This window comes from Macaca thibetana, chromosome 15, assembly GCF_024542745.1.
Source record: "Macaca thibetana thibetana isolate TM-01 chromosome 15, ASM2454274v1, whole genome shotgun sequence".
In the NCBI taxonomy this organism is placed as follows: Eukaryota; Metazoa; Chordata; class Mammalia; order Primates; family Cercopithecidae; genus Macaca; species Macaca thibetana.
The window spans coordinates 96,064,511-96,078,685 of NC_065592.1; the positions used below are offsets into that span (position 1 = coordinate 96,064,511).

General features: G+C 36.9%; 1 protein-coding gene across 3 annotated transcripts in view; it reads right to left on the reverse strand.

The window, feature by feature from the left end:
* The window catches only part of GKAP1 (G kinase anchoring protein 1), an 81,718-nt gene that overhangs the window by 44,216 nt on the left and 23,327 nt on the right, over positions 1-14,175 (reverse strand). For all 3 annotated transcript variants that reach the window (XM_050761671.1, XM_050761673.1, XM_050761672.1), the window contains exons 5-7: positions 9,716-9,793; positions 5,548-5,671; positions 1,227-1,249 (exon numbers count right to left, since the gene is read on the reverse strand). In XM_050761671.1, coding sequence (XP_050617628.1) covers positions 1,227-1,249; positions 5,548-5,671; positions 9,716-9,793 — 225 coding nt within the window. The remainder of the gene's footprint in view (positions 1-1,226; positions 1,250-5,547; positions 5,672-9,715; positions 9,794-14,175) is intronic.

A 14,175-nucleotide genomic window follows, 5' to 3' on the forward strand; every position in this document is an offset into this window, starting at 1 on the left:
GATCTTGTCAGTTTGCATTTTTTGTCTTCTTTCAAATCAGGAAAGAAGAAAAGGCAAGCATCAAACAGTTTATAGAGTTATCTTGCACTATTGTAGAATAATGCATTACACAATGTATACCTGCTTTCTTATTTGTGTAACACTATCCCCCAAATAAATCAATGGACAAAAATAAATTGGAATCAGTTCAAAAGTATGTTTGCCACTTTCAAACATGGAATTAATATTCAGTCCATATATGTAGTCATTTAAATTTTAATCTAAGAAATGACGACAATGGTTTGCAAAAAACTTTAAAAAAAATCAACCATCTGTTTTAACAACAAATCAATTCTGTGTTTGCATGCATAGTAGTTAGGAACTAAATTAATAATATAATCACAGAATTATTTAGATGTGATTTTTTTAAGAGAGAGATTTCATTTTCCTAGCCTGTCAAGCAAATGTCTGAAATAAACAAAAAAATGGTCAGAAGCCATATATATAAGTGAAATCAAGGACCATCTGACCATAAAAAAAAATTAAACAATGGAATTACTAATAAGAACACATATATAATAGAAGAACAAAACTTTGAAATTATTACCTTAAAAGATAAAAATAATTTCAACATTTTGTTAGTATCTTCCTCAATGTTAGAGGATTTTTAAAATAGCAGAATCTCCCAACTAAAAGATTTGGAGAGGCTGTACTACAGTATTTAAATAACAGAAACAAAAAACCCCAAATCCCCAACACCAGGAAGTGTAGGCGACACTAGCAGTGGATGGTAAGAGAAGTATATAATCAGGTTACTCTACCCATGAGTACATTTAAAGAATCACAGTTCATTTCAAATTTCCATAATTCCAAAATACTATGAGACATCTTCTCAGGATAAGTTTTTAATAAAGATTAAAATACAAAGTGGGAGATTAAACCACTTTTCTCTGAGATTTTAAGCTTGGCACACACAAAGTAACCTTTGGCTCATACACACATATACACAAATTAGGATGATAAAGCCAAATGATATTATGCTTCATGCAAATAATCTTGTTTTTATTCTCTAGTAACGCATTTTACATCTTTATATAATGGCAGAAACATGATTGGGTTCACTCAAGACAAACCTATGGGTTGTCCTTTAAATGATTATGTCTCCAAAAAGACTTACTGCTAAATAGTAAAAGTATTATTCTTAAAATCATCAGTGTTTTCTACAAGATGGCTACAATAAGACTTACCTCAGTCTTTTTACTAATGTGATCTGTAAATGAAAAAGAAATAAAGATGAAACTTTATTGAAGGAATTTAACATATAAAAATGTTTTAACATGTAAAAAAAAAAAAAAAAAAAAAACAAAAAAAACACCAAACGGACAGAATTTCAAAATTATCTCATATGAGTTACAGAATTCATTTAAGAGTTTTCTGATTCTCATCTGATTTACTTTTCTAGGTTTAAGATGTTAAAATTCAGTATATAATTACTAATTTACTCAGCTTAAGGATCAAGTCTTATTATCCTAGTAAATGACACCCATATCAAGGGATATTATTGCATTTTAAGCATATGAGTTCCAACGTTCCACATAATTTAGTTTTTTGATCCACATAATTTGGGAGGTGGGGGGAGCAAGTTAAGGGGACACAAATATGTCCGAAATCAAATTACAGGCTACTACAACTACAAAAAATGTTCAGATTGCTGCTTTTGTGTAACGAAAAGGTAGAATAGTAATTTATGTCCTTTAAAACTATTAGCTATTTTGTTTTAAAAACATACATCAAGGTGATTTAATAGTACTATAAAAAAACCTAAAACTTGATATATATTTATACAATTAACACAAAAAATAACCCATAACAAATATATCTAGATGAAAGAAATTACTGGCCTAGAAACAACACAGCATTTCTGGAAAGCAATTACCAAGAGCAGAATGAGGAAAGCGTAAGGGAATTTAAAGTACAAATAAGGCCAGGGGCGATGGCTCACACCTGTAATCCCAGCACTTTGGGAGGTCCAAGCAGGCGGACCACCTGAGGCCAGGAGTTTGAGACCAGGCTGGCCAACATGGTGAAACTCTATCTCTACTAAAAATACAAAAAATTAGCTAGGCATGGTGGTACATGCTTGTAATCCCAACTACTTGGGAGACTGAGGCATGAGAATCGCTTAAACACAGGAGGCAGAAGCTGCACAGAGCCAGGATCGTGCTATTGCACTCCGGCCTGAGTGACAGAGCAAGACTCTGTCTCTAAATAAAGTACAAATAGTGAGCAAGTATTCTTATTTAAATTGGAGATGATCAGGATATCTAATACTTAACAATGCTTCTTGTCTACAGCAGAAGTTTTCTATTCTCAAGGACCAAAAATAATACAACTTTCTTACGACTCAGAATCTAAAAGTTGGTCCAGTTCTCTAAAGAACTTCTTGATCAGAACAGTGTCCATAAACACAGTAAATGCCAAAATCACCAACTTCAGATCAAACTACCAAATCTTGGTAAGTTACACAGTCACTCTTCTAGCATGTTCTATTTAGCATACAATGTGAAGCCAGAACCTAAGGAAGAACCTCAACTGTGTTAATCATGACTTGAAAAAGCTGTGTAGCTTCCCTTTAATAACATATTGATAACTCGGGAGGCTGAGGCAGGAGAATGGCGTAAACCCGGGAGGCGGAGCTCACAACGAGCTGAGATCCAGCCACTGTACTCCAGCCTCGGCGACAGAGCGAGACTGTCTCAAAAAGAAAAAAAAAAAAACAACAACAACAACAAAAAACATACTGATATTTTTCTTTTTTTTTTTTTTTTTTTTTGAGATAGAGTCTCGCTCTGTCCCCCAGCCTGGAGTGCAGTGGCACAATCTAGGCTCACTGCAAGCTCCACCTCCCGGGTTCACGCCATTCTCCTGCCTCAGTCACCCGAGTAGCTGGGACTACAGGCGCCCACCATCCCCAGCTAATTTTTTGTAGTTTTAGTAGATACGGGGTTTCACCGTGTTAGTCAGGATGGTCTCGATCTCCTGACCTCGTGATCCGCCCACCTCGGCCTCCCAAAGTGGTGAGATTACAGGCGTGAGCCACCGTGCCTGGCCATACTGATGTTTTTCTAAAATTCACATACTACCTAAGAAATTAAATATGGAAAACAGGAGTTTTAGAAAGCATTATTTCCATGTTTCTGCCTAGTTTTTAATAAAATGTCTTTTTTTTTTTTTTTTTTCTGAGACAGAGTCTCCCTCTGTCGCCCAGGCTGGAGTGCAGTGGCACGATCTCAGCTCACTGCAACCTCTGCCTCCCGGTTCAAGCGATTCTCCTTTCTCAGCCTCCCGAGTAGCTGGAGCTACAGGCACGTGCCACCATGCCCCGCTAATTTTTTGTATTCTTAGTAGAGATAGGGTTTCACTGTGTTAGCTAGGATGGTCTTGAACTCCTAACCTCGTGATCCGCCCACCTTGGCCTCCCAAAGTGCTGGGATTACAGGTGTGAGCCACCGCGCCCGGCCATATTTGTTTTTTTAACTCCCAAAGCAAAGCAACTTAATCACTGGCAGCCTACAGGGAAAAACTTTCTTGATCCTCAAAGGAAAACAATACAATCTTCTAAATATATTCTCTGATTTTCAAAGAAAGGCTTATTTCTGAAAGCAGTATTTTAGGTTTTCTCTTTTTGAAATTATTGCTAAGGTAGGCCGGGCGCAGTGGCTCAAGCCTGTAATCCCAGCACTTTGGGAGGCCGAGACGGGCGGATCATGAGGTCAGGAGATCGAGACCATCCTGGCTAACACGGTGAAACCCCATCTCTACTAAAAAGTACAAAAAACTAGCCGGGCGAGGTGGCGGGCGCCTGTAGTCCCAGCTACTTGGGAGGCTGAGGCAGGAGAATGGTGTAAACCCGGGAGGTGGAGCTTGCAGTGAGCTGAGATCCGGCCACTGCACTCCAGCCTGGGCGACAGAGCGAGACTCCATCTCAAAAAAAAAAAAAAAAAAAAAAAAAAAAAAATTATTGCTAAGGTAATATTTATCCTCACAGAACAATGCCCAATGTACTAAGGCTGAATTCATATGAATCAAATAAAATGCTCTGTCAATGAACAAACAGCTGTCCATACGGTGAGCAACTATTCTGACTGGTATAGACAAAGCGCTGTTCAATAAAATTTTCTGTGATGATAGTAATGTTCTATAGCTGGACTAACATGGAAGCCACTAGTCATATGTGACTACTGAGCACTTGAAATATGGCTAGTGCAATTAAGAAGCTACATTTTCATTTTAATTTTTACTTAAATTGCCACACATGAATAGCAGCTACCATACTGTACGGCACAGGCTAAGTATTTTTTAACATTTCCCACATTAAAAATAATGTGCTTTGTGGTTTTTCTTCAAAAGTTTAGTGGATAGTAAAATTCCTTCTGTCTTCTCCATTTGATAAAAAATACAAATGATATTATAAACACTTTTCTGGTAATAAGTCTTGTCCTAAAATTTGTATTTTAATTTTTTAAGATGCAGTTCCAGATAACTTGAAGACATTGACCAATAATGGCTGAAATATGAAAACATTATTCCTGGCTTAGTGTAAGCAAAATCAGTTCATGTATAAGGAAAATAATATGTTTCAAGATGACTCAAACTACAAATGTCAATTTTTATTTTCAGTAAGTTTTAGAACAGAGACAAACTCAAAAATACAAAAAGATAAATTCTTACTAAAGTTTTATGGGGTTTTAATGACTGATTTTAAATTACTTTAAAACCCCAAATGGTTTTAGTTTATTTCCCAACAGTTTTGTCCCTTCCAAAACTCATGTTGAAATTTAATTGCCACCAGGTGTGGTGGTTCACACCTGTAATCCCAGCACTTTGGGAGGCCAAGGCGGGCAGATCTCCTGAGCTGAGGAGTTTGAGACCACTCTGTGCAAGATGGTGAAACCTCGTCTCTACTAAAAAATACAAAAGACTAGCTGGGCGTGGTGGCACAGGCCTGTAGTCCCAGCTACTCAGGAGACTGAGGCATAAGAATTGCTTGAGTCACAGAAGCAGAGGTTGCAGTGAGCCACAATTGCACCACTGCACTCCAGCTTGGGCTACAGAGTGAGAATCCATCTAAAAAAAAAGAAGAAATTTAATTGCCATTGTAACAATATTAAGAGGTGGGATCTTTAACAGGTAATTAGGCCATCAGAGCTCCACCCTCACAGGTGGGATTGGTTATAAAAGGGCAAATTTGGCCCCCTTTTGCTCTCACTCTTGCCATGTGATGACTTGTCAAGAAGCCCTCACCCGATGCTGGCATCTTGATACTGGACTTCCCAGCTTCCAGAACTGTGAGCCAATAAACTTCCTTTCATTATAAATGACCCATTCTCAGGTACTCTGTTACAGCAGTACAAAACAAACTAAGACACAGGTTTACATTTTTTACATTCTACATGATACATGAACAACTTTTACTTATTGTTTAAAAATTATAAAGATATTTACAACTGAAATATAAAATAGATGTAGAATAGTTCTTTTAGCATAATAGCATTGTATATATATTACCTTCCGAATGAAAATCTTTTAGTGATACTGTGAGAGGTTTGTCTTTTCCCTGATGATTCTTTCTTTTATCTTTTTTATTCATAACTTTGGACTGAGTTGAAGTATTTTCAGCATTTTCATACTCCTAAAAAGAATTACCAACAATAATTAAGTTCAGTTTACAAACTGTAAAATAAACTCACCAATAGGTAATATGTTTCTTAAAGTTTATTTTTTTAAAAAAATTAAAGGCAAATAACCAAAATTTAGGCCAGCCAAATTGTATAAAGGGATACCTCTTTATTCATTTACTCAATCCCTTACATCTTAAACATTAAAATGAAAACAAAAAAAGTTACACCTTGGTCTATAACCCCCTCCTCGTTGCTACCTTCCTCCTTTCAAGACCAAATTTAAGACAATAATCAGCAATTTCCTGCCTCATCCCACTGAAATCTGGCTTCTGCTGGTCTCTGACACTAAAATTAAAGTCAACCTCCTCTTTATCGCCAAATCCAAAACACATTTTTTTTTCAAGCATCTCTTGGTTTTCTTAATACATTTCTGACTACTGCTAAGCTTCCTTTGCTGGCTTCTTTTCTCAACCGTCTCAAAAGCGTAGCAGGTGTTCACATTATCCCACTCTTAACCTATTTAACCTTTATACCCACTGCTCTTCAATCTCAAAGTTTAAAGTTCTACCAATAAACTAATTATTTCTCTATAGACAGACAACTGAACTGGAATGTTCAATAAGCATCTCCACATGAAATATATTCTATCTTTCCATCTCACCACCCTGCCTTCCCCACTCGATCCTTTATGAAGTACCTTGTTATGCCGCCACCATCTGCACATCTGTCTAAGTTGGAAACCTCAGAGTATCCTTGCCTACTCTCCTACACACCTTACAGCCAATTAATTACTAGGTCTTGTTTAACTTATCTCCTGAAGATCTCTTAAATTCATTCTCTGTTCTTTGTACATTCAGTCATTTCCCCAACTCCCTTTTGCTTGGATACTGCAACAGTCTCTAATTTTAGCTCCTCAATCCATCTTCTACACTGCTACACATGAGTTTCTAAAATGAAAACCCAAAATCAATCTAAAAGTTAAAATGATTAGGGCTGGGCATGGTGGCTCACGCCTGTAACCCCAGCACTTTGGGAGGCCGAAGTCGGTGGGTCACAAGGTCAGGAGATCGAGACCATCCTGGCTAACATAGTGAAACCCCATCTCTACCAAAAATACAAAAAATTAGCCAGGCGCGATGGCAGGCGCCTGTAGTCCCAGCTACTCGGGAAGCTGAGGCAGGAGAATGGCGTGAACCCGGGAGGCGGAGCTTGCAGTGAGCCAAGATCACACCACTGCACTCCAGCCTGGGCAATAGAGTGAGACTACGTCTCAAAAAAAAAACGATTAAACAGCTTTCTGCCAATGGATGTATAAAACCCAGTCTCCTTGCCTAGTATATGAAGTAATTTATGTCCTATCCTTCTGGCTGTATCTCCAGAAGTTCTAGGTCCTTATATGACAGTTTTTCAAATATGCTATATTCTTTCACATGTATACTTCTTATATACTTGCCACTCCTTCCTTCAGAATGCCTACTTTCCTCTTGTCTACCTCATGAACTTCTAATACATCTAATAAGACTCTTTTTAAAGAATCCTTTCCTAAAACCCATCCCCATTAAAGGCACTGAAAAACCTTCTAGTTTTCTGAGTTTCCACTGCACTGAGAACATACATCTTTCAATACTATACACTATGTCTCCCTCCACTACACTCAAGGGGCACATTTTGGCTATTCAATAATTATTTGGTGAATAACTGACTGAACAGAACAGAAAATGCCATCTCAGTCAGGCATGGTGGCTCACTCCTGTAATCCGAGCACTTTGGGAGGCAGAGGTGGGCAGATCACCTGAGGTCAGGAGTTCAAGACCAGCCTGACCAACATGGAGAAACCCCGTCTCTACTAAAAATACAAAGTTAGCCAGGGTGGTGGCGCATGCCTGTAATCCCAGCTACTCAGGAGGCTGAGGCAGAAGAATCGCTTGAACACGGGAGGCGGAGGTTGTAGTGAGCCGAGATTGCGCCATTGCACTCCAGCCTGGGCAACAAGAGTGAAACTCTGTCTCAAAAAAAAAAAAAAAAAAAAAAAAAAGAAAAGAAAAGAAAAGAAAATGCCATCCTAAACTTTAGTTATCTGTTATAAAAATCCTTAGGCTAAAACAATTGTATTAAGAGTTGTTTTATTGAATATTGACTTTTATCTCAATGACTACACATCAATACAATACCATCGAACTACCCATTGCATACAAAAGAAGTTCCTCCCTTCTCTTAGTCATTATTATCTGCTAAAATCAGTGATTTTGAGTATTACACCTATGACTGTGCAAAGAACACTGGCTGGGAGTATGACATTTTATCAACACTATTTACTCTATTTCTCCTCTAGGATACAGGTAATCCTTCTAGCTTTAGAATCTAGACATATATCCATAAATCTAACAGCAAGAAGTCACCTTTGTATAATATTCTATTTGATAAATTTTATCTCCTAATTGAGCAAAACAGGATTACTTCTCCAGTGTAACCTGATAGTCCATTTAAATGATTAAATCATAGTAAAACTAGCTGTATCAATTTTTGTAATTTTCCTGCTTTGTGTCTAAATGGCTATGTAACAATAATGGTTATAGTTCATTCTTCGTCATTTGGGGTAACGGAAAGAGGGATATGGAAATGAAACACATATAATATACACAGCCCACTTTATTAGCAACTTTTTTCCTTTTCCCTGGAACTAAGTTCAATAACTAGCAAAAGCAATGCTGTGAATTTTTTTGTTAAGATGGGATCTCCCTTTGTTGCCCAGGCAGGAGGAGTACAGTGGGATGATCATAGCTCACTGCATCCTCTAACTCCTGGGCTCAAGGGGTTCTTCCACCTCAGCCTCCCAAGTGGCTGGGAATACAGGTTCACACCACCATGCCTAGCTGATTTTTAAAAAACCATATATTTAGAGACAGGGTCTTGCTGTGTTAACCCAAGCTAGTCTCAAACTCCTGGCCTCAAGCAATCCTCCTGTCTCAGCCTCCTGAGTAGCTGCTGTGAATTTTAATTATTTGCTTGTTTTCATTTTGGATGAAGACACTAATGTACAAGGACATGGCCAAAATGTCTTAAGGATGACCAGAGACCATTTAAGATCAACCACTGAGTAATCACAGCTTGAACAAATTTTATAAACCAAAAAATAATCCCAATAAATGTTAAAGAATAAAATGTTAAATGATATTAATATAATGAATACTCACACAACTTAGGAAACCAACACTTCTTTTTACTCAAATCCTCCTACAATAACAAGCTATAGAATGCATTTCAGCACACAACCTAATATCAAAGTTCAGTGACAAATGCTGAGCTTTCAAGGCCAAAATTTCAGAAATGGCCTCCTACTTTATTTGATTGTAGTGCATCTCTGGCAGAGGTCTCTTAAAGAATGCCCGTGTACTATAGTAGCCCATATTAAAATTTTAAATCCACTTATTTTCTATGTTCATTTAAAATTAAAATAATCAGCCAGGCACGGTGGCTCACGCCTGTATTCCCAGCACTTTGGGAGGCCAAGGCAGGTGGATCAGCAGAGCTCAGGAGTTCGAGACCAGCCTGGCCAACATGGTGAAATCCCATCTCTACTAAAAAACAAAATTTAGCTGGGTGTGGTGGCTCACGCCTGTAGTCCCAGCTACTCAGGAGGCTGAGGCGGGATAATTGCTTGAACCTGGGAGGCGGAGGTCGCAGTGAGGTGAGATCATGCCACTGCACTCCAGCCTGGGCAACAGACTGAGACTCGGTCCCAAGAAAAAATAATAATAAAAATAAATTAAAATCATCTGTTGTGAGTTTTATTCTCTCTTCCCTTCATCTTGGGTGGGGAAATTCCTTAACTAAACGTTCCAAGTCGCCAGACAAAGCTTTAGTCCAACTGTTTCTGTTCTATCTCAAAAGTTGAGAAGGAATCCTATTATAAACACTTCTTGGTAATATTTTATTACGGTAATGAATTTTTGGATAAACTTTATAGAAGAAATTTTATGTAAAATTCAAATAGGTTGATTTTAACTTCACCACTTAAACTTCTAAAATATCTAAATCATTAAGTATGTAAATACCTTTTTGTGTTCTTCATATTCTAATTTACTTAGTAATAATGCCTTCTCAAGATCTGCTTCAAACATTTCAGATGTCAGCTAAAAAAAAAAAAAGTTTCACAATAAACAGACAGTATCATTACATCACACGAGCAAAATAACCACACACATTACTATATATAGAGGAAAAGAAAGCAAACATGTTAAAAAACAATATAGATTCTCCAAAGTTATATAACCATGCCAAACTAGGAAGCCTATACTCTATAGAAGACATCAAAATACAAACTTCCAATTTTGAGATTTTCATTTCTCCTCTTCATTGTTAATTATCTGTTGTATATGATATAATCTTACTTTTTACCTTAATAAAAAAAATCTTACCAAATTATTGGCACTATAATAGATGTCAAAGGCAACATGCAGTTTAGGACACCAAAAATTATGAGTGATTATTACTCAAAAATATAAGAATACAAAAAAAACTCAATAAGCATTATTGAACACAGTATACCACTTCCTGGATATAGAAAAAACCACAGGTACAGAATAAGGTTGCCAAATGTCCTGGTATATGCCAGGTGTTACAGAATAATTGTTCATAGTGCATCTTTTTACTCTCAAAATGATAAACTATATGGTTGCTTTAAGTCATCTAATAATGATTCTTTGCGATATACATTTGTTCCTCTTTTTCACTAATCAATGTCACTTAACTTTTTTTTTTTTCTGAGACGGAGTCTCGCTCAGTCACCCAGGCTGGAGTGCTGTGGCACGATCTCGTCTCACTGCAAGCTCCGCCTCCTGGGTTCACGCCATTCTCCTGCCTCAGCCTCCCGAGTAGCTGGGACTACAGGCTCCCGCCACCACGCCTGGCTAATTTTTTTTTTTGCATTTTTAGTATAGACGGGGTTTCACCGTGTTAGCCAGGATGGTCTTGATCTCCTGACCTCGTGATCCACCCGCCTCAGCCTCTCAAAGTGCTGGGATTACAGGCGTGAGCCACCGTGCCCGGCTCACCTAACTTTTTAAAATCTAGCTTTCACCATCCTCCAATCCAATTAATCTCTACAGGACTTACTTTTCCTAACTGCCAAACAGAATGCTGCAGTAGTTGGATGGAACTTTGGGTTGTCCACTGCTGGGCATAGGTGAGTGTGTTTGCAGCTGTATATAAGACAGTTGCAACATGACATGTGTAAACATCCTGGATTTGTATACATGTATGTGTCCATGTGTACAGGGTAACAAAAGCATAAATTTAGTGGGCATCTCTTTTTTTTAATCAATCCAGAATCCCTTCCTCCATTCCTTTAAATAACTGCAATTCATTCCAAAGTCCCATGGTCTCAGCAGGACAGCCAGTCACACAATTCTGTACACTAAGCACTGCCATACCACACAAACACCCAAGCTATCATCACCAATGACAAAAGGTGGGGGCAAGTGATCCAATTCCTTTTTTTTCTCCCAGGAATTTTGAGAACAAAGAAAAAGCAGGTGGAGTTTAATTATCTGATGATAACCGTCAAAAAATGACATCTACTAGCTCATGCCTCTGAGCACTCCCAAATTCCTTGGTTTCCAGCTTTCCCAAGACCTAATTATTTAGTTTTTAATTCAAATCTGAGAATCACTCAGTATCCTTCAAAAAAGTTTTCTTTTTACCTAAGTTAATCATAATTATTTCTGTTGCTTAATAATTTTTAAAAATCTAAACTAAAATAGAAACCAACTCCAAAAAGAAGTGATCTGTTTCAAAGAGGCACCTTAAAAACTAGAAAAATATTAATACTGGCACTATGAACTAAACATTTCTAAACAAAGTCATCCCTTTGAAAGCATCTCATCTAATCCTATGCTGATACAATAAAAAGAGAGGAAAAATGATTAAGCTTACACAGAAAAACAATCTAACTCAGAAAAATACAATTAGAATTAAAATGGTAAGTAAGGATATATAGGACTAGAAAATCAGATTAAGCCCAGTGTAAATTACACATACTTTATGGAATAACTTAAAAGAAGTGAAAAATTAATCTAAACTAGAAATTAGCAAGAAAAAGTAATAAATTAATCTTTTAGGCTTATTATATACACTTATGTATATGGGTATTCAATGGTTATAAGATAAAAGGAAATTTACATCAATTTCTCCACCTAACCTCATAGCAAACTGATACAAAATGTTTCACTACAGTTAAAGGACAGTAATCATCCTAACAGAAAAAGTAACAAAACTAGGCCGGCACAGTGGCTCATGCCTGTAATCCCAGTACTTTAGGAGGTCAAGGTGGGGGGATCACCTGAGGTCAGGAGTTTGAGACAGCCTGGCCAACAGGGTGAAACTCTGTCTCTACTAAAAAAAAAAAAAAAAAAAATCAGCCTGGCATGGTGGTGCATGCCTGTAGTTCCAGCTACTCAGGAGGCTGAGGCAGGAGAATCGCTTGAACCCAGAGGTGGAGGTTGCAGTGGGCTGAGATCGCACCACTGCACTCCAGACTGGGTGGCAGAGTGGGACTCCATCTCAAAAAAAGAAAAAGTAACAAAACTACTTGTTTATTCTGAACAAAGTTGGTTCAATTTGCCAATAAACTTTTAATCCCTATTGATGGCATTTAATTATTATAGAAAGGGCATTTGAGATTATTTTTAATATGTCACATAGTCTGACGATATTCCAGAAATAAGGTAGTGGGCAGAACAGGTTAGGAAGTGGAAGTCTTGTTAGACGTCATTTTTATTTTTCATATTAACTCACAGAATTTAAATATTAAGGCAGCTCATTCTAATAGCTTGATAAAAACTGAACGACATCGAAATTTTAAAGTAAAAAAATATGGCCCTCCCAGCAACTGATTCTAATAGTAGTTCGGACTTTAAATTTACCTTTTAATTGTTAACATAAACTAGTATACGAGAAAATGCAGGTAGACAAAAATGATTTAAATTTAAATTTTTAAAAACTAGAACAAATCTTCCAAAAATTTCACTGTATGATCAATCAGCCACTAAGGATTCATTTAGAGTTTTCTAGGGGCTGTGCCCTCTAGAAAATAAGCTTCTTTAAAATAAGCCTATGGGGCTTAATTTAAAGAAGCAGCTTAAATTTGGTTGCCCTTGAAGAATTCCTACCCAGTTGAGGATGTAAGATTAACATGTATGAGCTACAGGAAATAGAATAAGACATTAAAAGAGCTACAGAAGTTGAGAAAAAGATCAACAACAAACGTAATTTTACGTTGGTATTTAAATGTAGATACAATTTGGATAGGCAGAAACAGAACTGCACAAAGAGCCACATTATGTTAATGTTACAATATTAAGAATAGATATACTATGCGATACTAAGGAAAGTCATTCTGACAAAAAGTGAATTTTAAACATTACAAGAAAAAGACGTGGAAAAAACACAGGCTTTGGGAGATCACAGAAATGGATAATTTAAATTCCTATTCCACCCATGCTAATTGTGACTTTGAACAAGTTATATTAACTTCTGTGAATCTCAGAATATTTAAAAAGAACATTGGAATATCAACTGTACAAGGCAGTTTTGAGGATTTAAACTTGTAATACGTATGAAGTACCTAGCACAGTTTCTGGCATAAGAGCAGTACCAAATGAATTAGAATTACCCTCCCATGTTGCAGAATAGTAGAAAATAAGATTGCTTAGTTAGGGCAGCATTAGGTTCCAGACACTTCCTAAAATTTAAGGATATAGGGCAGATAAAAGAGGAATGCTAACATTAAATAAAAGTAATTTTTAAGACATAAACTGGAATATTAGAAGAGCGAGAACCTAGAATCAATGTGTCTGACTAAGCCATTGTAATCTCAGACAGTATATGGGCACCTGGACCAAAATGTAGCAGTGCAGAAAATAAAGAAGAGACTGATCAAGTTTTGGAACACTGACAATATAAAGTGTGAAAGAATCAAAGATAAGGTTTTTGACCTTAGATAATAGGGAGAATGGTAGCACAAGACCAACACATATCAGAAAAGAGAAAGAAAACATGATTTGAAATTCTCTAAACATATCTTTATTCTCTGTCAAAGACTGCTATAAATATAGCTGACAATCTACTTAATCAGTAAATGTACAAGTAAAAGAGAGAGAGAGACAGAGACAGAGACTGGGCCTATAAGACAGGCTCCAGGCAATAAAATGCAAATAAAAGCATACTTTTAAAAAAGTACCTTGTTTAAGTTTGCAAATGGTAAGTTCCTTATTATTTTCTTTTTATTTATGGGAGGAGGAGGAAAGGAAGAAAAAGAGGAAACAGTAGGCCTAAAATGCCTACAGAATTCAAGAAGATACTTACATGTGCCCAAGATGGAGTACTTCAGATCCCCTTCCTCTTGACTTCCTCAATGCTTCCTACTCCCCATCTAGTAGTAAAACATTTTTTTTTTCTATTTAAGCAAACCTATAGCTCAATCAGTTAAAGAGTATGAAGAACCAATGAAAAACCT